This window comes from Melanostigma gelatinosum (assembly GCF_949748355.1).
Source record: "Melanostigma gelatinosum genome assembly, chromosome: 18".
NCBI classification, from domain to species: Eukaryota; Metazoa; Chordata; class Actinopteri; order Perciformes; family Zoarcidae; genus Melanostigma; species Melanostigma gelatinosum.
In genome coordinates this window covers 12,624,613-12,651,002 of record NC_136651.1, presented here as the reverse complement: position 1 = coordinate 12,651,002, position 26,390 = coordinate 12,624,613, and the positions used below count along the sequence as shown (strand labels likewise).

Sequence of the window (26,390 nt, the reverse complement as noted above, 5' to 3'; positions counted from 1 at the left end):
AAAGGAAAGTCCGAAGAAGACACTGAAGGGGTCAGGGACATTGAAATTATTATTGCCCTGAAGAGCTGGGTGCATATAGCACAACACCTCGTACGTTTTGGGTTTTTTTTATCATTTATTCTTGGACCTTTCATCTCCGCATGAAGGTCTTGTGACTTGACTTGTGACTTGCCCTCAAGGACCTGTAACCTGACTTGAGACTCATCCTTCGCTGACTTGGACATGTTTCAAATGACTTCAGACTTCACTTGGACCTCGTCTAAAGTACAGCTCTGCAGTTACACAACACCCCCGTGTGAAATCAATGAAGAACCTTTCAGCTTGCCTTGAAGAACCCTCGTACAAAGGAAAAGTGCTGGCTTCCATCAGTATTGCTGTACCTCGTTTTGACCTTTTCTTACGAGATGCTCAGCTCTATCCCTTCAAAGTGTGGGAACACAGAGTCTCAGGCGTTGAGTGTGCCAGCAGAACCTGCAGCTTTGAAGCGGTCAGGTTTGCTGTTTACCTCCATCTGTCTGATGGAGTGACGCCGTGTCAGCGGGTCAGGCACAACATCACACGGAGGCGGAACATCTCTGCTTCCTCTCTGCAGTACTTCAAACATGCTACAGTGTGTGTGTGTGTGTTAACTTTCGTGATCAACAGGTGTATTGGGATCACAGTGGCGATGAAACTAAATAGAAATGAATTAGATAAGTGGATGAATGGTGTTAGTAGAGTACTGATTTCCTTCCAATCTATTTCTCCCCATGAACATTTAAGCTGTTGGCGGTTGTGTCCAATTTTAACTAATCTTTTATTCCATTTAGCTGACAATTGACTGATTCTTTGCTCTTTTAAGTCCCATTTGCAGAATAAAAAAAAAAGATCTCTCTACTACGCATTACACCATATGACCAATTCTCCTTTTTATTGTTGTGAATTAGGTAAAACGGTTGCTGTGGACCATTTATTTACTAATCTCCTTGACATATATTCTCAGACAAAACTCAATTGTTTCCTCGGCGTTCATGTCGTTGTGGTCAACCTCTTAACTTGCAAGCGGAGACAAAGTCGTCCAATCAAACTGAAAGCCATCCAATCCAATTTCCCACTCTGTCAAGCAACTCGTTGGACAGCGCCGCACTAAAAGCAGATGGAACAGAAAGAACTTTTGCCAGAATCGGTGTTCAGTCAGAGTGCTTTGATGAAAGTTTTCAGACAAATCCATTTTTTAAAAGGGAGCAAATTCAGGGATATTAGTGGAAACAGTTTCAGGAGCTGTGTTAGCTGAATTATGGACCGGGCCAGGGCCACCAGTGTTATAGTGTGAGCGAACCACCAGCACCGCTCCAGTAAGTTACCGACAAGTCAATATAGTGCAGGGAAATGAAAATGTGGAAACAAAACTGGGTTTGTCTCAGTCGCTTATGTTTGTCAGGAGGGAAACAAATACTCAGCATCGTCATAGCCTGAGGCGGGAAGCAGCTTTTGACTCTGCTGGTGCAGGTCTTGATGTTCCTGAAGGTGTTAGAGTGCAGGAGCATATTGACTTTCCTTAGGAGGAGTTGGTGCACCTTCTTTGCTATTTTCAGTGTCAATTTATATGTGAGGTAGACCTCGAGCAACTCAAGGCTCCACTGAAGCTCCTCTGAAGCGAGAGACCGTTGTGAATGATACTACTTTTTACGGACACTTAAGTAGAGGTTGTTGTCCAGCCATGATGTGACGACTAAGGTGATTTCTGTTCAGTCTGCAAATTAGCTGCAGCAGCAGACACCTAAAGGATATCAGCAGCACACACTTATGTTTGTCAGGTTTGTCAGTACAGTCAATACCGGTGAAGGTTTGGGGGCAGTAAACATCATCTCTTCCATCTCATCAGCGTCTCTCAAATAAAGGACGGCGAAGAGGAGGACTGAAGGACGCCGATACTTTTGCTTTAAATCAGGGGTGTCAAACTCATTTTCACTCTGGGGCCACATCAGCATCACGGTCGCCCTCAAAGGGCCGGTTGTAAATGTAAGACGGTGTAAATGTAACTACGGTACTCCTAACATAGTTAGTTTAGTTTCCCGGGATATCTGTGACTTCCACAACACGTACTTCCAGTTGTGTGATTTCTCCTCCGCCATTGTTTCCTGTTGCTGGTGCAAAATGCATTCTGGGATATTTGGCTGTCCCAAGTACAGACAAGTCACCTCCGATGCATCCCGGGTAAAATGGGCAGAGCGAGCCACATCCGGGCATTAGGGCCGTGCTTGGCTCGATGTGAACTTTGAATTGGAACAGTACTTGGGCTGAGACTGATGACGTTTCAGTACAGAGAAGTACGCATGTTGAGAAACTTGTTGGAAATCCTCTTTATGGGCTGTTGCATCTCCTGTCCACCTGTTGTGATAGTTTTAATGTCGGCACACAGACAACATGCCATCTCATCACTTCGACTTTCTATCTCATAATTTCGACCATGGGGATATTTTTATTTTCACATCTAACTTTAAATTTTTGTAAAAAAAAAAAAAAAAAAAAGTATTATTTGTTTTTTTTTGCTGGCGGATTCGTGGGCCACATAAAATGACGTGGTGGGCCGGCCCCGGCCCGCGGGCCGTATGTTTGACACCCCTGCTTTAAATAGTTTCAGCTCGAAAAACAAAAAAAAACTCAAAAGGAAAGGAGGAATGACCACAAGTAAATCATAATTGAAAGTTTATTAACAGTTTCGATTACAAATTTCTTCTGCATTAAATTCCATTACAGGACAAACCAGGAACTGAAGTAAAAGGCCACACACTAGAGCTGAGGGACAAGAGGAGAAAATGAAAAGAGCTTCTCCAGCAGACGTGTGAGGTGCTGGAGAGCGAAGACAGCTGGGGGGCAGAAATAAAAGAGAAAACAACAGCAGATGAGGGAGGACAGAAGTGAGCTCATCAGAACAACACAGCCCTTCATAGAAGGGGAGAATACAGACCTCCAGCAGCGTCACACAACGCTGCAAAGAATGTTGCGAAACGACACACTGATTACTTCCACATTTGCACTGAAACATGCCAACTGCTGACATGATTCTCTGAGGCGTTGCGCCACTTTCTTCAGCTTACCGAGCGCCATTTAAATCGCTCTCACAATAGCGAAGAAGACACGACGTAATCAAACTGAATCTGCCGACGCTCAAATCAAGATGAAATCATAAAATTGAGGATGAACACGGGGAGAGGGGGAAACGGATTCAGGGCCAGAGGAATCTCCAGGCGATCGGAGAATGCCGCCGGCTGATTGGCCGGTGTCGTCGCGGCCAGCAGGAAGCCCCTCTTTAGGAATCGGGAGGGTGGAAGGTCTTGGAGGTGGCAAGCATGGCTCGCACTTTGGCCATCAGATCCTGAAAAGAGAGAAAGAGAGGGATGAGTTTAATGTACGTCTCCGCACATTATCGTCGCATCGGATAACTGAGAATGTACTTAAAAGTGTTCGTCATCTATTGATCCCTCTCCAACGCCAACAAAGAACTGCTGAGACACTTTAAAAAGGTACTGTGGGAAAAGCAGCAAAGTATCTCATTTTGAATTAATAGACAAAGAAACATTCATGTTGGTATTACTATTCGTTTGATTTGCTCCCTGTTGTGCGAAGGAGCTGCTAGTTAATGCCGTTGCCACTGGGAATCAATTCCCCACGCTGCAGCTTTCAAATTATTATAATTTTTTTGCTCATTCTGTCGAAGGTTAATATACTGTGGTAAATTAAAAGTGGGTTCGGAGTGCGCTTCCTTCCCTCGAGCCATTAGGAATTCCTGAATACAGCTGAGAAGATGTTTGAAGTACCGAATAATACCCTGAGCACTGAGAATTAGATGCATCATCTCCTCCCCAAAGCCTCATATCTACAGTCACCTAATCCTCTGTTTCAAGAGCTGGCCTACTCAGTATATCTTCAAGTAGTACGAAAGCGGGAATTGTTAAATGAACATTAATATTTGACTGTGGGGGGCAGCACTACCGCAGCAGCCGGCCTGGCGCGAGCACTGAATGCATCGCATGACGGGAGTCAACAAACAACGTCTCTATTAATTGGAAATGTAATGTTAGGTCAAGCTGAACGACTGCAGGCCTTATGTTACGTCATGTAAAAAAACAAACGCATCCCGATCAGCTGTGTGCTCAAGATCCGACTGAATGCGCGACCAATTGGGTCTTTTGATGTAAACAGAAAACACACGTAAATGCATTTATTTCGGCGAATTCGTTTCGTATTTAACATGTGTACTTGCATAACACGAAGTTATGATACATCTCTTCAAAAGGGCAGGTTTACCCATTCAACATAATATAAGGTGATGTGGAGCTGGCAGTAACGATGGTTAAGAACTTAAGAACGTCCATTTATGCACAAGCTCGCTCTCTCGACTTAGAGACGAGGCGGATTGTGAATTGGGTCGCGATGGTTCGTCATATTTAAGAAGTGTGTCCCCAGATAAAGTTAGGAAAACCTTTTTGAGATAATTACATTTCAGCTTCACGAATCAGCCGTTCCTCATCTGTTGCAGGCTTTTTAAAGCAAGCAACTAGAATCAATGGAAACAGGGCAACTGACAAAAGTTCAGCTAAAAAAAAACGGTGTGCCCTGGAAACAGTGGCGCAAACCGCATCTTGTGTATTTTGAAAACCCTAGATTGCAGTAAGGCACTGCCAAATTTTTTTTTTTAGGTGGAAATATTTATTGCTGACCAGGGGACAAATGCTTGCATTGCTGAATAGGAACTGTTGACTTGCATCCCAGGAGCGATTAATACACGCATGGACTAATATCCACCCTTGAGCTCTCCTGACAGATGAGACAAATTAACAGCTGTAATCACGGCGGGAATGAGCTGTCATATCAAATCACTCGAAAGGCTCTTTCTCTCTCTCAACCCTGGCATATCCGAATACACACACAAGGACTTGTGCAGGGAATGTGACAAACAAACAATGCTCCCCAAATTATTAACGGCCAAGTGGGAAGTTGCTCTACGCTTGATTCTTGTCTCGGCAGCAGCAATTGTACGACATTAATAGATTATCAGGAGTTGCAGCGGTCACACAGGGGACGGCCAGCTCTGGTTAGATCACACTGAATCAGGATGAAGCCTCTAAGATGCATAGGATGCCGACCTAAATATTCCTTATGTCATCCAACATTATATAAAACATACATACAAGTTTATATTTGAAAACTGTTTCATAATCCAAATCTATGTCTGACAGTGTACTTCCTACTGTGCTGCTACTGAAACATATTTCCATCTAATGAGGTGTTTCAACAAAAAACATCTAACACAGAAGACGACAATTCACAGATTTGCAAATGAAACCTGCAAGTCTAAACTATCCCTTCATAACATCCTGAATGTCTTGAGGGAGTCATGAAACATCTGGAGTTTCCTCTTCATCTCTCCCACACGTTCACACACCTGCCTAGCAGAACTTCTCCACCACCTTTCATTTGATCTGTTATCATGCTGGAGGACGACCTAGAGCGGACCATCTCAAAGTTTTGAAAAATAAAACGAAGACGACACACACACACACACACACACACACACACACACACACACACACACACACACACACACACACACACACACACACACACACACACACACACACACACACACACACACACACACACACACACACACACACACAGAATTCCAAAAACTAAAATACCAAGAAAAAAACAACCTAAGCCGGGTCTTAAAGTAGACGGAGTGAACCACAACAAATGTAAAACAGGGGGACAGGAGACGGAGGAAGACAGACAAACAGGAGGAGAGTGAGCGACTGGTTGAGGCGAACAGCAACCGGGCCCCCTCGGGGAAGAGGAGACCATTAGGCAGATGAGGATGCGCTGAATTATTCACCATGCGTTTATAAAACATCACAGATGGGGTATAAGTAGTTAGCGTTTGTGAATCTGTGCGTGTTGCAACAGCGGAGAACAGCATGCTTTTTTTCCCGTGTCGGAAGTCGTGGAGATGAAGGACGGAGGAGGAGTTGTGTTTGATTATGTGAGAGAAGGACATTTCCATGTGCCGTTTCATGCACCGAGAGCTGTGAAATGAGCGCTTTTTTTTTTTTTTACATCTGTGATGCATCTGGTGAGTAAACACCGGACAGTGTGACAGTCTCCCTCCCACACACACACACACCATGGCCCATGGCCGGAGGAGAGACAATGTTCCAAATGTTGTGTAAGTTGAACCAGTGTTCACAGAATAGCAGTGTCGCCTCTCCATTCACACTCCATTGACCTCCATTAACTCGAGTCCCAATGCTTCTCGGGTTCTGGCCTCGACTGCAACCTCTCACCACATTCAGTGCAACACTGAGTTTCATGTAGGTTTTAACTGCTCCTACAGCACAAGGTTTCATCATTGCAGCGCTACACCATCCAGCTACTACACGCTACCACGGCTACAGTTCACATCTTCCGTCCACACATCTCCGTCCTTTAACGCACGCGGTTGCACAAAGGTTGCATGAAGATCAAATACATCGAAAGGATTGCATCACGTGCAAGTAGAAAAGACTGACATTTCAGGATGATTAATCAAAGATGGTGATCTAACCTGAAAGTGTAAAGATGTATATAATTAGATGAAATATTTACGAGTAATTTGGGTGGTGAGACGGTTGGCTGAGAGGTCTTTGATCTCGGGATTGATTTAAGCCTTTCGACTAATCAAGGTGATGCATTCTGAAATGTGTCTGGAGGGATGTGTCTCCGCGTTCAAACAGCAGTGGGGAATTAAGCAAATGAACAGCCTGTCAGTGTTGCACTGCAGAGCTGGTGGAGAGAGGCGAGCCAGACAAAAATAGATTAAAAAAACTTAAGTTGAAGAGGAAAACAGTTGTGACTCGTTCTCCTAATGAGAACAGCTTCAAGTCAAAAGTGGCTTGACAACACTTTGAGTTGTTTTTCTTTGTTAAATGACTTAAAAAAGGCTCCAAACACTCATTTGATTGAAGGAATCTAGTAATCTGTACCCTCTTCTTTCCTTCCTGACATCTCTTCAGCTCCATGCCTATTTCCTCCTCTAGAACTGGTGAGTGTGCACGCATTTCATTTGTGAAAGCAGCGCGATAAACATCATGAGTTGCACATTGTTGTTGGAACAGGGACAATGTGTAATTTATCGTTGAGGAGTTATACATACATTTCTGTACCACTTATTCAGACACAGCGTTCCTCTCAATCGCCCAAATGAGGAACACAAAGCTCGGCGGATATAAACAAAACACAGACGCATCCCATTTAATGTGTCGCACGCCAACAGATGCGAACGAGCACAATGCACGAAGCGCCGCCGCTTTCGACAAACTGTGAGAAAGTGGCTGCACGCAGAGCCTGGAGTGTGATTGCTGTAATTTCATACGGATTGGAAGTGTCTACGCCGTCTTTAACTCTCAACGGGGCATCGCGGCGTCTGTCATCAAGTCAGTAACATGTCACGGGGTTCCCACACGTTCTCAAGCTCGAGGACTTTTTCAATGATGTTTTCAGGCACAATTCCCTCAAATTCAAGGACCCGATATGGCACAGCTGTAGGCACGGATCAAGGTTCATTATTCTACCGGTCTTTGCCAATGTCTTTGGTGGAATGCAGATGTGCCAGGCAGAGCCAACGGCTTGTTTAATGGGAGTTTTCGTGCTCGTTTGCCGGCGTTTTCCTCGCGTCATTAGACTTCAATGATTCAGGGGCTGAGGTTGCTCGTGAAACAATGTTGCAACTGTGGGACACATGCAGACGGCAGATTTACTTTAATTCACTTCTTTTACTTGCTGACATGAAGTATAAAAAATAATAAAAAAAGAAGACTATGGTACAAAACTTTCAAGGCCTTGACTTTTACCCCCTCACATTGACACTCTTGTGAACACAACCCTGACATCGTTAGCTTTTTAAGCTTTTTTTTGATACAGTGGACCTATTAGCAGACGGTTGCTTATTCACACATCCAGCAGTTACAAAGCAACATTAGCATTGATTTTGGAGTTGTGTTTCTGGACGTCTAATGAATGAAAAGTCCAATATTCACTGTCTCTTGGTATGTATCGGGCTGCGACGCTGCTGAAACTCACTCTAAAGCTCTGTAAAGAATTCTCTGTAGGAGCATGAGTGCCAGCGACCCCCTTGCACATTGTCATTATTTATTATATCAAAAATATAGATTATAGAGGTTTAAAGGTCGGATTGGAAAACAAAAACCTGTACAGTCTACAGCCGAGGAGGCAAAAAACACATGAAAGAACTTTTGCTGACAAAAATCAAAAGGAGGTTTGACGTCTGAAGAGGAGAGGTTGACTAATTCATCGATTGAGGAACAACTCAATGAACTTAACCTCCAGCAGCTGAGCAGAAGTGGTAACCCTGTCTTTTTTTTGGGGGGGGGGGGGGGTTTGAAGTTACAAGTGCTGTAAGACGGCAAATGAGCTCTGCCTGCTTCCTCCACAGAGAGGTGAAATCAAACATCCAAAGAGACTGGTTTTTTTTTTTTGTCGGGGGCAAGTTCGCCGAGGTCTCTGTATCCGTCTGCCACTCAACCGGCACCCACTCTCCCTAAATTCTTGGCTCCGCTCCCAGAAGGAGTGCAGGCGGGGTGTAAGTGCAATTTCAGACAGGGTGAATTGCTTCAGCTGTAGCATGCAAACCTTTGTCAGATTGTTGAAATGGCAGTTTATGGGTAACGATGCCAATGTTACTTCTGTAGAGGTAGACAAAATACCGGAAACACCTTTCAGCACCTGGAAACTGCTGCTTGAGAAAACTCCAGCTGATTGGACTGTCAGTTTCACTTTGATTACAGGATATGACTTGATACACACAGATGGTTAAAAAAAATGAAATCACGGTCCGAGGCAGCACTTTCCGTCTTTGCCTCTTTGCACGATGGAAATACATAAAAGCACTCTACGTGTATATTCGGTAGGCTGCAAAGGTTCAGGAGAGGACATGTTTGGGTTGAAAGCAAAAGAACAATACCTGAGTTATTTTGGACTGAACAGAGGATACAATGGATGAGGCCACTGCCTTGTCTTCGTCCAGAGAACCACCCCTGGAGGGAGAGAGAGAGAGAGAACCAATCATGTTAACAGGAGAGGCAATACAATATTCATAATATCTTCTGAGATGTTCAAAGTTGGAAAGACTTCAAGAGATGTAGAAGGGAGAGAGAGGAGAAGACAGAGGAGTGGCAAGTTATCTGTAAAAAAAAAAAACTTTAAATATCCAAAACTACCACATCAACAATGTCAAACACAGACAAGTTTATAATCCCAAAAAAATCACAGGGTCTGTCTAAAGCTTTTAATCTTTCTTTATCTCCCCCAAAGAGTCTCTGTACAAGGCTCTGATGTCTGCCTGTCCCTGTCCATGTATATGAATGAGATGCAGATCTCTTTAGGTGACATGCTGCAATGCTGGGTTTAATATTTAAGGGTAATGCTGACTGCTTGAGTTCCTACAGTAACTGTTGAGCGGGTAGGTATGTCACATATTTGAGGAGGATTTTAGACACCAACTTAAATTGTAAAGAACACTCAGAGTACACCGCTTCTTTTCGGGATGTGAAATAGCTTTGATGTGGAGGATTGTTGAGTCACTCTAGTGGAAAGTATAATTTAGGAGCAAACATCAGCTCATAAGAATAGTTCAAACTAGCCAGCAAGATGAACCAGAACCCCCCCAGAGAGACAGCCCAGCACCCAGGAGGAGAGCAACATCAGCAGTTGAGGACCCTTCACGTCCTTCGCTTAATGAAGACGATGTAGTGCACCCACAGCAGTGATCAACATCTCTTATTCTCCGTCATCGCACTAAACAAATGACTTTACCGTGACTGCTGCTGTTTTTTTTTTTTAATCACGACTATTTACGATATGTAAATACGTGTTCATATTTCAGCACTTTAATCCCGGCCTTTTGGAACACTAATGAATAATTTATTGTTTCTTAAGTGTATGTATGTCTGTGATGCCAAAGACAACTATCCATGCGATGAAGATGTGTATTCTGCTGTCGGTGCCTAAACTTTTTTATGATTCATCTCGAGATGTTCAAAATAGGAGAAGTCGTGCGCATCGAGTTGATAAAAACACAACGGGGGACAAGAAACGGCAGAACACACTGCTGCTGGGAACGCTCTGCTTATGTGGCCTTCAAGTGTTTCCGTTTTTGTGGTCACTCAAGTGTGTGTCAGCCGATGCGTGATCTGGAACGATGAGGCTGTAGTAAGAGCTTTTAATGAGGTGATAAAGATTTGGATTGAGAAAGATTGACTTCCTAATGAGCGGACAGATGACCTCAACAAAGAGGGCAAAAATGTAATTTTAGAGCTCTTTCAAAATAGGTCGGACCTTTGCATAAAACATCCCATCTCAGCCCTTTACGGCTCGTCTAAAATACAAAAGAAATCCCCAATAGTGGCTCGTATTGGCTCCTCTGTCCCAACGTGGGGAGTTCCTTTGCCCCCCCCCAGACCCTCGCCTTGTAATAGCTTCATGGGAAGAAAAACATCATTTTTCAACCCTCCAAATCTATTTAGTCCTCTCTAAAATTGCTTCAAGATATATATTCAGGATTTTCTGATAAGCTGGAGAGGCAACACTCAAGAAATGCATAATTTTTTTTATAACACTTGAGAATGCCACAACTGATTATTTGATTTAATAACGGCAGACTGAAAACCACTATCTATACAGACACCGTGCAGCAAATACATGCTGCTCAGAGTGGACGGTAATCTCTCAAGAAACCTGTTTTAAAAAAAATATACTGAGAGTACAATTCCTCCGGCTGAGCTCAAACTGTAGTGAGGGTGATGATGTACGAAGGGACCGCTTCAAGGCCAGGAGATACCCTATCTCACTCACACAAACACACACACTGGACAAAAAAAAAACCTTGCTGAAGAATTCTTTAAATATTCAGAAGTGAATGTCTGCAGCTTTAATTGTCTCTTTGTTGGAAATAGTTTTAACAGCAAACCAACAACCGCAAGACCTCAGACGGGACTGCGTCCGCTGCCATTAACACCTCTGTGCCTGAAGACCTTGAAGCTGAACGATGTTGGCTCCGAGCCATCGTATCACTGGCTCCTTCGATTGAATGCTTGGGTCTCTCCCGTCTACACTGGATGTACACTATTCCTCGGGCAAACTTTGTTTTACCCACTAGCTTTTCATATTCACAAAGCTAGCATCAGACCGGCAGTATGTCATCCAGCGTGGGCTCTGATCACCACGCCGTTCTTAGTGAGGGAAACCATCCCTCGTCCTTCGGAGACGGCGTTTACAGGAAGATGAAACGAGTTGGTTTGGAACTGCCGCCCCTGCCTCTCTGGATGACTTAATCTTTCCAGGTCACTTGTTTTAAAAACAAGATCATTTTAAAACTTAATTATGATGGCTACATACTTAATGCCTTGCTCAAAGACTGAGGCTGAATACATCAGTCTAGTTTAGGACAAGCAAGACAGAGGTTACATTTAGGCTTTAATGGTCATATTTTCAAACATTACGTTTCACTTGAATGGGTTTTAAGACGAGGACTAATGTGTTTGATGAACATAATACTATATTGGGTAATACGTTGGGCTGCAGTTATTAGAGTGTAAAATTCCTCAATCTCTTTCTCTCTTGCGACCCCACAAAATTGTCCTTGGAAGTAAAATTGGGTTAGCTTAGGTCGTTTTCTGCAGCTTACTTTGGAGGAAATAATCCATCACTTACACTTTTGCTGTTTTTTTTTAAGTTTGTTTTTTGAAAGGCTAAATGAAAATACACCGCACTCCAAATTCTTGTATCGCTCTTACTACAGCCCCATGCACACCACTTCAACATGTGGAGAAAAAAACGTTTATTTCACAACAATAACAGTAAAAAAACTAAATGTGTTTTTAAGAAAGAGTAAGTGTTCATCATCATGCTCAGTTTGGTTTTCGACAGGGTGCATCAGCATAGTTTTCACAGTTTGCTGTAACTGCCAACTGCTGTGCTCCGTTTGTCGAAATAAGACTCATTTAAAAGCAAAAGTAATAGAAATTGCATCAATCTCCTTGGCTGTTAAGTCCTCCCAACAAGCTTGCGTTTCTTTAGTGAAGAGACATTCAGTTATACCTGGGAAAGCAGTTGATTGACAGGCGTGTAGAGGGTTACCTGGAGTGGGCCAGGCTGGAGGCGGGGCTAGCTGACGGAGACAAAGCTCTGCCGGGCGAGGAATACGGGGAGAGAGAGGAAGCCACGATTTGCATCTGTCCCGAGGATGACAAGAAGCTCCTTCGTTTTTCAGGAGGGGACCTTGAGGGGGGGGGGAAATGTGAGAAGGAACCGAAACATAGATTCAAGCAGCAACGCCGTACAACACACAATACATCAAGAGCGTGGAGGACTGTCTGAAGGCCGAGCTTGTGTATTCAGCAAAGCCCTACTTTAAATTCACTGGTGCAGTTTCCACCAGTGGTCATTTGGGCATTAAGTATCTGCCTTGTAGGTATGATCGCTAAATCTACTCTTATACAGACACAATCTAAAACATTACTCAATGTATAGCACACACACACACACACACACACACACACACACACACACACACACACACACACACACACACACACACACACACACACACACACACACACACACACACACACACACACACACACACACACACACACACACACACGTCACAGCATCTCTCTGCCTTGACGGGTGACATAAATCAATGCTTTCTGTGATAAAATAAACACAGGCGTACGTGAGGACCCTTGATTTCTTTCCCTCAGCGCAGACTCGTGACATCTGCCGAGAGGTTTACCTGGATCTCGAATGCCCCCTGGGCAGGCTGGAGCTGCTGCTGGGATGATGGCGCTCTCTCTCGTCACGTCTCCTCTCGGTCGAGGGGCCCCTCCTGTCCCGTCTCCCCGGGGAGTGCGAGCGGGATCTGGCCAGACAAGGAGGACAAAGGAAAATCGTAAAACAGAGGCGGTGAAACCATTCGCTTACACACGACAGAGCCTCAGCAGGCGAGAGCCGATGCATTTGAAATGTAGCACGCGGACAGAAGAGGGTGGAAAAGACAGAAACCAGGAATAGCCGGAGAACGGTTTGCAGTGATTCCATTCGAGTATTGGCCGAGGTGGATGAGGCACAATACACATCAAGGCAGTAGAGTCTCAATACGACTGGGCCACGGCACAAAAACACATATCATGATTGCGTGAATTACTTTAATTCACATCATGGACTTTAAATATGTAAATACTGTTTTTCTAAACTAGTCTGAAAAGAAAACAGCATTAAATATGTATGGAATATATATGTGAGATTAATTCCCTTCTCAAGATTTCTTTGCATAAAGGATTAACTTTCTGCAATGGCTGGTATGTAGCGCACGCACATCATTTACAGGCATGAAATAGCCGCGGTTACAGGAGGAAGTTATCCCCTTATTTTTCTAAAAACAAAGCCCGAAAGGAAAAGGACAGCGGAGGTAATGTCAGCTTTGTTTATCCACCCAGAGGTGGATAAACAAAGCAGGCTGGTCAACATTAGCCTATTTGACAGATAAATGGCACAAACAAACCAGCCCAATCTCTACCTTTGATCGCTTGACGTCAACCTTTAGTAAATTCTTAATTGAAATGCTCTTTCTCGTACAGTCTGTTACCCTTAATTTGTTTCATAAATTCATTCCACACTGACTATTTTCTTCCTGGAAACGAGAAATAAAAGACAGAAAAAAATGCATTATTTTCCATTCATGTCTTTGTTTATGCACTGAAGGTTCAGCTGAACTATAAAACAGAGGGTGAATCATCACTTGGCTCTCAGTCTGTCACATTAAATGTCTTATTCAGCAGCTGCACCAATCACAGACCTGCTTCGCCAACTAGGTAAGTTTATTTCCTGACTCATCCCTGTAATGTGCATTGCATTAACCGAAAGGAAGAAGGCATTTTTAAATTCTTTCTGCAGCAAAGCAGCATTAAAAAATCCCCAATAAAACAATAAAAGTGCTTCCTACCAAAGGGCTGTCATAGAGGGAACAAATATGTACGTGTACTCCAAGCACACCACTTTGAATAAAGATCAAATGTATCTGTTTGATACATAGAAATTCTCCGCCCTGCCACTGACAGTTTTGAACGAGTGCATCGACTGACGGGGTCTTACCGGGACCTTCGGGATCTCTTGTAGGCACTGGGAAGGGAGTGTTTGCTCTTCGACTTTGACCTCGACTTCGATCTCGACCTCCTCTTGTGTTTCTTCTTCTTTTTGTCTTTGTCCCTCCCTTTGTGCCGGTCTCTGTCTCTATCCCTTTCTTTCTCTCTCTCACGATCTTTCTCTCGCTCTCTCTCTCGATCTTTCTCCCGCTCTCTTTCTCGCTCTCTGTCTCTCTCTCGCTCCCTCTCTCGTTCCCTCTCTCGATTTTTCTCTCGATCTCTCTCCCGGTCTCTGTCCCGGTCTCGATTTTTCTCTCGATCCCTGTCTCGATCTCTCGCTGCTCCTCTGGAGGTAGTGTGGGAGGATGAGGAGGACGGCGGCTCCCTGCTGCGATGCGCTCCTTTGTTCTCCGCGGCCGCTCTTTGATCCTGAGGATACGCCGGTTGTGCAGACGACACTTGAGGAGGAACGGGGTCACACAGGGCAGAGAGGGCTTCCTGCAACTAGAAACAAAAGGCAGAAAGAACAGGAGAGAGAGAGCAAAGATATCAGTGAAGGCATTGTTCCAACCGACACAATAGGACGCTGGACCTTTTCTTTTTCATGAGGGGAATTGTATGAATTCCCAAATGCTTGATGTCGCCATCGAGCTGTATTGATGTAGCTACAACAGAAGAAAGTGGTGGAATAATGGGACTAAAAGGGGCATGGATGGGATCACAACCAGCTGGCTCAGGCAAAGTCATTGTTCCATCCTCTGCTGGGAAATTATTACTCATAAAAAAAATTCCTTACTCAGCAGATTGAAATGTGCGAGTTACACAACACAGTGCAGCCCTCTGGCTACACGCTGAGTTACAACTGTTAGCTGCAAAGTGCCTCTAATTACTCCGACGAGGGTCTGCCTGCTCGTATAACATTGACCTGCAGCTGGATTCCCGCTGAAAAGACGGCTTCAGTCCATCAGTGGGTTGAACACGACGCTAAATCTTCCAATGCCAGATTTTATCTTCCAGGGTTGGGGTCTTGGATTGCTCCTGGGGGTTACCCATGTCACATATGTATGCTTTCACGGTACCAAAAGGGCATTTAGATCAAGATAAACATCAAATGGCATATTTTATAAGCTAACAATCACATGAATGGGGAGTGACCACCCAAGTGATGAGTGATAAATATGGAAGACAGAAAGGAAATGAATGTGCGCTGTGTGACTTCTATCTCTCCAATTCAATCTTACCCATCTGCTAAAATTGCCAAGAAATGGGAGGAGCATAAGAAGGAAGGAGGAAGTAGGGACATGATGATGAAAGAAGATGAAAGTAAGCAAATGCAGTAAAGAAGAGCAGGCAGGAAACAAAGAGACCGCTCGCAACGGAAGACAATCAATAAGTATCTAAAAACACAGGCAGGGAAGAGGAAGAATATTTATCACACCTTTCTATTTGCATGCTGTCTGGTGTCCGGGCTAAGGGAGAGATCATGAAATGATAGGAAGCGAGGTTTGGTTTAAAATTAGGACTGACATATTGGGAAGCATATCCTAACGCCAGAATGAGAAAACGCCTGCCCTCTCACACCTGCTCGGGCAAGATACGAAATTTCGGACAAGGGGAGCGACTATGAAAAACAAGTTGCAGTCCACGTAGGGGATAGGAGAGGAGATGGCAAGCTAAGGAAAGGAGAGGAGGAACAGTCTATCAATATATAATAATAATAATAATAATAATAATACTAATCAAAATATATAAATCAATACTAGAAACTACGAACTAGAGCTACAGTTTGAAATGTAATACCGGAGTCACTTTTATATAAAAGTCAGGTCGGCAATTTTAGTAAGTTTGATTTGAAAAAATTCATAAAAGAAATACAGCAGCACAAGCTGAACAAATTCAGAGAGAGAGATAGCTTAAAATGCACATATATTTGGGCTTGATTAAAAATCACAGTAATAAATATATCACTTCATTATAATCTCCCAAGCTCAGAGAAAATAGAATCCATTTAATTAACTATGAAACGCTGTGAAAGATGCACAGAATTCTTCTCATGTTAAATTGCTTTTAGCACACAGAAAGAGCTCACGGTCACAACAATGTGCACTGCCTCTCTGTGTTAAACGGCACATAATCAAACACGACACGACGTCTTCATTCAACTCTTTTCCCATTCTTGTGCATCGTCCGACGTGACGAAATGAAGAATAGGCAGAGGCAGCAGAAAATCTCCATCTAATTAATAAGGAAATTGATGTGAAAATGTGTCGGGAAATTCAGTGCGAGGAGCAGGCTAGCCTCCCTCGTGTTCACACCGGTCATAAATCAAAAGGCTTCGACTGCAGTTTTTTTTAAAATCAATCGCCGATGGAAGCCTGCGAGAGAAGGCTGGGAACGCTCTTATTCCTTCATGTCATTATTCTACAATTCATCAGCAGTCTGAGCGGTGCCAGTGCATCGGGGCTCCTTCCATAACCGTACCGTCATGACTGAATGAACACAAGAGAAACATTTATGTTTGGTCATCTTTGGCCTGTCATAAGAGGTTAAGTTTGGACATGCGTGATGATGATGGTGATCCCAAGTGGAGTATCTTCTTGTGGAGGTATTGTCATTACTTCACGTTGCTCGGTAGAGTTCAGTGATGGGATGTCTGTCAGGTTGGTCACCAGTGTGCTATTATTCTATTATACTGCGACAACAGTGCTGAAACATATGACCAACGGCAGCGTTTTAAAGTAAACAGTTACTCAGTCATGTAGCTACTTTTTTGATGAGGTAACTAGTTACATAAGTTCTTCTTCGGATAAATAAATCATCACACATGCTCGCAGCCTTGTGCCATCTGATAGAATCAATAGAAGAAAAATAAACCCCCACTGTACTTAATGTAACGGCTTAAATCTTGACTAGACTGAGCACCGACCAACACAAGCTCACAATCTCTAGCTGGCCGTACATCCAGGTATTCATTAGTAGCCCACAGTCCTGGATTGTGGAAGTCCCTTCGGGGCGTACACACACACACACACACGCTCTGATGGACACTGCAGTAGTCAGAGAACATCTGGAAAAGAGTGACAGAGCTGGCGCACTATTGACAGGAGCCTGCCCGCTGCCACAACCGGCAATAGGCCAGTTCACCACGCGTCAGTTGGGCTCACAATGAGGAGCTGAAATGGAACATCCATCAAACGGACAGGCAATCTGCACATCAAATGACCACTCCCCAGTCTTATTTACACTCTAATGTATTCTTCTTTTTGACAAAGGGGCTTTTAAAATCTGCATCACTGCGTGCATTTTCAGATAATATGAAAATATATTGAAGAATTTTGGATTGACCCTTGTTTGATCACTTTAAAACATAATGTAACATTAAAAACATTGGCCCAAACTACAACAGCAAAAGACAAAAAATATAAAACCCCACTTGTCACTGCCAAATTAAATCTGAATTCCTCTACCGTCTACATTTGATACTCGTTAGTTTACCGTCTCTGCCAAGTGCACACTCCACAAGTGTGTTTTATATATAAGTACCATAAGCATTAAGGCATTAAGAACACTTACACAAACACACTGATCTCTACGGGATGAAATCGTCAAGAAAAATAAACTCATACCTCATTAGATCTTGGGGAAGTTTCAATCCTCCGCATACGAGTTTGTTTAAAACAGCATATTATGAGCTAAGGAGGAAAACATACTCATCTTCTTTATGAGTGCCAACAGCTGCGTAGTAATTAACTTATTCAGCATATAAATCCCAGTAATGATTGATTGGAATTGCTGTCACAGTCCGGGCTTAAAGCTGCCCATGGATGGACAGCAGTCTAAGCTGAGCCTGAGCACAGACTGGGCTCAATAACAATATGTGATACACTTCATCTCCTGTGACCGTTAAATGTGCGCCGTTTCCCAATATATGTGACTGATGCACGTGAAGATATTCCCTCAACAAACAAACAGACATTCATCTCTTAATCTATTATTGCGCGGCTACATGAAGTGAAAAACTGCCATCAATACAGCCACACACGGCTCCTAACAGCTGCCTGCAACTTCATCTGCACATGATCAATAATGTAATAGAAAGGAAAACACAATGTGCCATCTGGTGTCAACAGACATAAAGGTTGTTTCACGATGGGTTACTCAGCCAGCTGTACTAGATGTCATTTTCTATTTACTGAGCCTCCACTATGACCAAAGACTTGACTGCAGTTCAACTAAAAAAATTAAAAAAAGGCAGAAAAGAAAAAATCTGAGCCAGCTAACATTTGCGGCTGACCTCAGGGCGGATACGTCTACTGTGGACGTTAACGATGTGATGAGGCGGGCTCCATTGTACTGGGCTTCTTTATCCACCGCCACTGGAGTGAGTTTCAGTTATGTACCTTGAGTTATCAAACACCATGTATTAGAAAAAACACAGTGATGTTGTTGGAGATATGTCAAGGTCTGAGAAGTCTGTATGCATGTCTGCTCTGTGCTACAATCGTATAATAATCACATGCTTCTGCATATTGAGGGGAAAAAGAAAGTGGGCGTGCCAACCGCGACTAATACAACTGAATCATCAGTGCTGGTTGAAGTGGCATTTTGAATATAAATGCCAACATGCAATTAATGGACACAGTATTCTCCCGCTGACATCATAGGCTACGTCTATTTTTATTCCGACGGCAACTTCTTGTATTCCACTCAAACTGGTATTCTCTTAGCATCACATACAGTAAAACTCTTAAATGGTACTAATGGAGATAAATACAATGTTAAGACATTTTTGCACGGGCCAGGTGTGAAACCACTCTTTAAAACACAGAGTTGTATATGTATGTCACGCGTTGCGTCAAGGGCTAAGAAATGCGTAGTGTTAAGTCACACCCTCCCTAGGCCGTGATTCATCACTTTAACACGAGTCATCCATGTTATCAACGCATACATATTGTTTATACTATTGTAGCTCTGGAGGTTATGCAATATAATAAATACACTGGCTGCTTCAACGTGTGACTTGAAATGACACTTGGGACATGCTGGTGATTCGGGATCAACCACTCGGGATTGTGTCATGAATATATGGTTCAGCTTCTAGTTCAAAATGATTGACGCGTAATGCAAAGTGCTGACCAAAGTGCATAAGCCGTTCACCAAACCTCAAGCTGCGCAACCGAGTCCAGCGCGGCTCTCTTGGCCTCAGGCTCCCCGGCGAAGGGGCCGCGGAGGGTCTGTAGGAAGAGCGCTGCCTTCCTCTTCCTCTCCGCCTGCAGCTGCTTCTCCTTGGACTCCTTAGACGCCTGGGCCAGCTTCTCCCTGGCTGCAGCCGCCAGGCGGTCCTCCAGCTTCTGCTTGGCTAAGGGCGGGGAGATTAAAGGGCAAAAAAAAAAAAGAGAAGGAAAACAGGTGAGAGATGGTCCTTGTCTGTTTTTAACTGCAGCCAGATACTACTATAGTGCTATGAGGGAGGAGAAGATTATTGAAAAGACAGAGAGGAGGCGGTGGAGATTGATTATGCCCTGTTTTTCACTCTGCTGGCCTTCTGACCACACGTAAATAGTCTTTGGAAAGCAAAGAACTTAAAGAAGGGAGGGAGAAAAGATAGAGAGAGAGCAAAAACATGCACATGTAAACAAAAGAATATCGAGACAGACGACAAGGGAAAACAAAAAGAAAGGATGTTGAAAGTAATCTATCTAAGATGATGCCATTGTCAATCCGCAGCGGTTGGAAATCTTTAAATGAGGTCTTCACTATGCGGTGGGTATTTTCGTGCAATAGAAGGTTCATACAGAAAAAGCAAAGTAGGAGGGAAGATGTGGGTGGGGAAGAGGAGACAGATGGCTGAGTGCAATTGGGGGTGGAAAAATGTGCATGGTTTTTGTGAGAGATGAGGAAAGAGGAGATGAAGCGACAGAGACGGGGGGGGGGGGGTAGAGAAGTAAAGAGAGAGCAAGAATGAGATGAGTCACAGCGAGGAAAAGGAATGAGTGAAATGGGGGAAACAAGACAAGACGGTGGAGTATAAAGCAAACGCTGGCAGGAAAACAAGTTGTTATAGTTATGCAATCGCTGGGGCGACTGTTATCTCTTCAGGGTTAAACAGAGTAGCTGCTCCGGCAAATCATATTCCACTATAGTGTAAACAACAGCCAAGTGGAGCAGAATCCCCCCCCCCCCCCCCGTACCCCAGACAGTCACACAACATACCGCGCTGGCCAGGCTGAGTCTGACTGCTGTATTCATTGACTAATCTGACTCCATGTATTGTGGAGGAGAAGCTTGCTTTATGTGTTGTCCAGTACACAGCTGGAAAAGGATTTGGTGATCAAATGATCAACAAAAAAAAATGAATGAATTCACAGCAAATTTGATAACAGAGTGATCATTTAAGTCAATTATCAAGCAAAATGCTGAACATTCTCTGGTTCTCGGCTCCTCAGATGTCTAAACTTGCATTATGGCTATGAGCCACCTCTTTCACATTTTAACATTTAAGTCTGTGTGATCCCCTCAATGAATGGACTACTGAATGTATCTATAACTACAGTATATCACACAACATCCCTGAATATAATCTCACATTGATTTCAGATAGACTGGTGTTTTAAGTCTTCTGTCGCCGCTATGGAATATACACTGGGAAATGTTTGCAGCAACTTCCAACGATTCATGCACTTATCACTGGAAAACGCATTTGCTGTGTGGCTGCTTTCCAGACCATCACTACGGATTAGCGTCCGCCACTGATTCTCCTGCTATCTGATCAAGTTAGGCCTGCTGACTGACAGCCACTTTGCCACACAGCAAAGCCAATTCAGTCAGCTATTTATTAGGCTTTTTCCAGCCTCTTTCTCTGGCTGTCTGTCAGCTCAGAGAGAGAACATTACTCGCTGAGATTGTTCCGCTGAACCTAAACAGGACCAGTCAGCAGGCTCGGGGAGTAACGGAATACAATGGTACGCGGTTAGGATACGAGAACCGGTAACTGTACTACGCTACAGTTACAGAATTACCAATACATTTAGTACAAATAAGAGGCTATTCTGGTATTCATGAGTCTCTGCATGGCAGCCTCGCAACATATCGCAGCAGAAAAAAGTATGTAGGTGTAAAAATAGCAAATAAGTATTGAAAGGAATAGCGTTACCTCAAGCACAAGCTGTTACAGGTTACTCTACAGCCAGAAAAAAAACATGTGAAATAACCAAAAATCACTTGTTGCAGAAGGAGAAGACAACTATGGAAATTGTTTTTCCGGTCCTTTAAGTTGCATACAGTACTATTACTTCATATGTTTGACAATTAATGCATTAACACGCTTATTATCAGCAAACTACTAGATTCACAAAGATGATTTTGGTGACGCAGAGTTCAACCTCACTTATTTCTGGACAATTCAGACAAAATGAAGAGATCAGAGTTAAGAGATCCACAGAAATGTCTGCCAAATGAAACTTTTTTTGAATTGCTTTTGTCATTTGCTTTATATTTAGTATTTCAGCTTTCATGTAGGAGGCTGTGAGAGGCCGACACCTCGGCTGCTGCTCAAGCTGTTACCGAGTCATTAGCAACGATCAACTCACACAGACACGATGGTTATTTAGTGGGATGACGGAAAGAAATCTTATTTTTCAAACCTTTCGTATAGAAGGCTTGTGCGACCGGTTAACAAGTAAGGTCAGATGGATTATTGATAATCACAATTGCATCAGCATCTGCAGTGTTCGTTTGACAGAGATGTGAAAATGGCCTTTTTGGAAAATCATTTTATACTTCAGCTGCGAAGGCGAAGCGTCCAATTTTTTAATGCTGAAATAGGTGCAATTGCACATTTTGGGGCAGGGGGTGGGGGGGGGCAGTGTAAAAGTACAACAAGATGAATCAACTTCAAACACAACAGCTTTCAGCTTCAGGTAGAAAAGCCTATTCGTTTTGAAATGAATAGTCGGTGATACATTACAATACATGAACATTTCAGAGATGTGACTCTAATCTTGGAAATACAATTGCAAACATGCATGAGATGTTTTTTTCTCCCCCCCGTCCCGTCCCTTATGCAGAAGCTCTCTGTAAAGAACTAAGAGGCCAGATCACCAACCAAGCCTGATCTTATTAGGTAAGCTGCGTTAGAAGCCATAGGTCCTATAAGAGCCCTGATCAGAGCGAGTCTAAAACTTTTACAGGACAAAGAAGGCTCGTTGTGACTGTATGCATTCTGACGTGGACGAATATGTCAAGTGTTTGAGTGCAAAATCACTGATGCGTTACTTTAGTTCTAGGAAAGACTGAGGCGGGCGAGTGTGTAATACTGTACAGCCGCGGGTGAACAATGGAGAGAGAGAGCCGGAAATAGAGAGAATACATCTCCATTAGGCCTCCGGAGAGATATATGCCGTTGTTTGCTGTGCCACACTGCTCATGTCTTACTGCAGGGTACACCCTGTTGAGGGAATTTATAATTCAGACTCAACGGATTTGTTCATCTTCGCTCTTCCGCCTTTTTTTTTTTTCCTTTACTCCAATTCCAACCCTTCCCAGAGAGTAACAGCATGCCAGTGGGTGTGATGGAGATGTCTTGTAAGCACCTGCACTTAGTCGATGCTGACACAGAGAATTATAATTCTAGCACACACACACACACACACACACATTTAATAGCCACGGAGCTGAGGGAAACACAGGGAGAGTAAGGCCGACGGCTATCTGAATGCACAGACTGACACACACACAAGCAAGAACAGGCAGAATCTCTGATTAAATTTGAAACTTGTTCAATAAAGTAAGTAATTATTACACTCAAAATCAAATTCGTAGCAACCTGAACCAACCAACATATTTTTTTGTTTGTCCCTTGAAATGTTATTTTTTCACTATATTGGTGTTTAAAGAGGTACAGTGGCTAAAGCAGTGCACGATCAATATTTTATTGATAATAATGATTTTCAATTTTCCCAACAATCTTTTAATATTGATACCTTGTTTTGCCTCCAACTCCTCCAAGCTGAGGGAGGGTCTCTTCTCTTCTGGTGCACCGACTTGAGCCGGATCCTTAGCCGCCATCTCAGCGCCGCCCATCAGAGCTGCCAGCCCCTGCTCCTCCAGCAACTTCAGGCATAAAAACGTATGATAATTTACCGTTAGTGCCAGTTTTATCAACCCTAGAGCCGCGTGCATCGAACAGACCGAGCTGAACCAGACCTTGTCCTCGTCAGAGTCGTCGTCCAATCGAACTCTGTTCTTCTCCAGCGGCAGCATATCGTTTTCCTTCGCTTTGATGGCAAAACAGATGGGGGCAAAAGAGGCTGCGATGGCACAAAGAGACAGAAGGAGTCGTGTGATTTAGAGAGAAGTTCAGAACTGGTGGACAAGTACATCCTGGACATCTTCTGGTCAGACAGTTTCAGAGTGAAATGACAAAAATGCATCTACTAAAGCAATTAGGCTGCTTTTTGTCAATGACGAATACAACGTTCGCAGGAGAAGGATGAAAGGAGAGGCTGGTGGAAGGATTAATAAAGAGATGGGCGGAGGGAACAAAAAGATGGAAAAATAGGAAGGAGAAGACGCAGAAAAGGGCAGATGAAGGATATTGGAGTTGATGAAACAGAGGTACACAGAGAGACTGGTAAAACAAATGTGAAAGAGGCACAATGAAGAAAGAAAAACAGACGGAGAGACAACCACAAGGACAGTGAGCGTTGAAGCTGCGATGGTACACAGTGTGCCTCATTCCCTTAAGAAATAACCTTAATACAGGACTGTGATCCTTATTGTAGGAGGCTGGATAGTTTACTTGTGTGCTACTCTGTGCAGTTATTAGTTTTCTTTGGCCTGCTCCGTGACCTGTCTTCTCCCCCCCCCCCAATAGCCTGAGAATGCATGCCTTCATTTGCACATGCGTGTGCATGTTTATGGGTCTCGCCAGCGTTGTGGTAAGCAGCCGCTTTCATCTTTGCATGGACATTTCCGGCCCGATATCACCAAATAAAATTGGGAGCATAAAAACCAACAGACTCACAGGCAGCTGTGCGTAAACACCAGCATATGAAATATATACACACACACACACACACTAGAGTAAATATGTGCATGTGTACTCACAAACACATATTTACCCAAAGGATTTGCAACTAATTTACTGAACGAATGAACTGAGGAAGAGGAAGTGAAAGCAGTACTCTGTTCTTTGTGTTTTTTCAAACCTTTTATCAGCGTGGAATCCAGGACCGACGTGCCAGATTGAAGCGTATCATCGGCACCACCGTCCTCGTCGTCCGTCTCATGCTGGATGACCAAAAAGAGAGTAGAGGAAGAGAATAAATAATTACCGTAACCGTATCAATTCCCTAGTTCCGTACACTGTTAACAGGTAACAGTGAGCACACCATCTAAAGCCGTCTGTATTTTTCTACAGTATCTCCACATTTCTTTGGGTTAACCAGCTGTTCTTCATACTGCCGTGATGGGTCGGAAGTACAGCAGTAATATGTGCAAGTTGGTGTTAGGGATGTTTTCAAAAGAAAAACATTCAGAGGAGCTGCTTGGTATTTGGTTTCTCCGGAAAAATAAGATTGGTGTGAATGCTTGTTTGTTGTACAACATCACCGGTGGCTCTGAAACGTTAGGATGAGTCACTCCTCTGCATCCATTCCCATTTAAATTACAACTGTTGTATCGAAATGATGTAACCGCTCATCTGCCAAGTTCTATCCACGGTTAAGGTTTGCAGTTCTGAAGTTCTCTCCCTACTGTGCTACAGAAAATGTTGCTGTGGAGGAGAAAACCAACAGCAACTGCTGAGAACAAAAAACAAAAACCGTCTGTCTGCGGCCTAATGGGTATCTTTAAGTACATCGCTATAGTGGCAGCAAGTGGAGGACCTGGGCAGAAGAGAAAAGGGTCAGTAGACCATTAACACTAGCAGAGGACTCTTTAGAGTCGAGCCAATCTCCCAAGATGGAGAATTTGATTTCATTCCGTCAGTGCACCGTAATGGGAAGAAGCAGACAATGAAAATGATTAACTTGTGTACAGCAGCAGTCGCTAAAAGGCAGGCTCACATTTTAGCCTCTCTTCATGTGCAGCACATGACTGCAGACCTCTCCGTCTCTTACACATCAACATGTCTTTAGATTCAATTTGAGGGTATGAAATTGGCCATGCATACAGGTCAGGAATTTAGTTTGAAAAATGATAGAAAAACTTCTAATTAGCTGTACTCGTTGCAACAGGACACGTCTTTACTGTGTACCGTGATGGTCAAAATATTTCCATATATCCAAAAGCCCTCTGTGGTGACACCTGGGGACCAAGTGCCCTATGCAGTTATCCCAAATATAAACTGCTGATGGAATGAAAGGTTGAAGTGGCGATGAAGCCAACGCCTCATGAGGTAAGTCTTACCATGTTTGAAGGACGCTTCCTATGCAGCTGTTATTTAACAGGGCTCTCAAAAGTCAAAGCACTTTACCGACACCCCAGAGAACATAACGTGTAAAAGCAAAGCTCGGAGGAGACACAGGACAGTTCAGAAGGTAATAATCCTCCACTCGGAGTGAAAACATGCACCAGTGTTTCATAGCGGAGCTGCCAAACCTGTGCTGGTAGGAGATCACACGCTTAACGGGAATTTTTAAATGAAAAATGGAAGACGTGATCTACATTATCCACCCAAAAAGCTTTGACGAATACTTTTACGTAGACTGCGTTTGAACTGAATTTCTGCTTGTTTTCTTGTGCAGATTTGTTCTTATGTCCAAAACAATGAATTGGCAGCTTAATTCATGAAATCATTTATCATTGTTACATTTTGTTCGTAAAGAAATAAGTCAATTCAGTGCAAAAGTAAAGCTGTCACATTATGGTACAATGCCCAGCTAAAAGTAGAACATTGTACATTATGTGTTAATGTGACTCATTCGGGAATAATCTGACATGATGGGATGGAAACTGTTGCGACTTCATTTGAAAGCCTTTAGCAAGCGTGCAAACTCGTCTCCCTGTTGTGATATTCTCATAAACCTGAGTTCACATTAAGTTAATTATTTCTTTTTTAAACTGGCTGAAATACAGTTCTTCTTTGAGGCTTCCGTTCGCATGTTAAGTCAAACCCACATAGGTTCTGCTGAATGCGAGCAAAACAAACAACGAGGGGCGGGGCTTCGATTAGAACATCAAAGTATTTCTATCGAACTCCTGAACAGA

General features: G+C 43.4%; 1 protein-coding gene across 3 annotated transcripts in view; it reads right to left on the bottom strand.

Moving 5' to 3' along the window:
* Positions 1–2,688: 2,688 nt before the first annotated feature.
* The window catches only part of sfswap (splicing factor SWAP), a 45,995-nt gene continuing 22,293 nt past the window's right edge, over positions 2,689–26,390 (bottom strand). For 2 of the 3 annotated variants that reach the window (XM_079289312.1, XM_079289313.1), the window contains 9 exons: positions 24,389–24,470; positions 23,385–23,488; positions 23,162–23,291; positions 19,343–19,539; positions 14,191–14,684; positions 12,833–12,958; positions 12,175–12,315; positions 9,002–9,074; positions 2,689–3,358 (listed from right to left, as the gene is read on the bottom strand). In XM_079289312.1, the coding sequence (XP_079145438.1) occupies positions 3,293–3,358; positions 9,002–9,074; positions 12,175–12,315; positions 12,833–12,958; positions 14,191–14,684; positions 19,343–19,539; positions 23,162–23,291; positions 23,385–23,488; positions 24,389–24,470 (1,413 nt within the window). In that variant the 3' untranslated portion in view covers positions 2,689–3,292. The remainder of the gene's footprint in view (positions 3,359–9,001; positions 9,075–12,174; positions 12,316–12,832; positions 12,959–14,190; positions 14,685–19,342; positions 19,540–23,161; positions 23,292–23,384; positions 23,489–24,388; positions 24,471–26,390) is intronic. The other variant, XR_013772803.1, reaches the window with a different exon arrangement.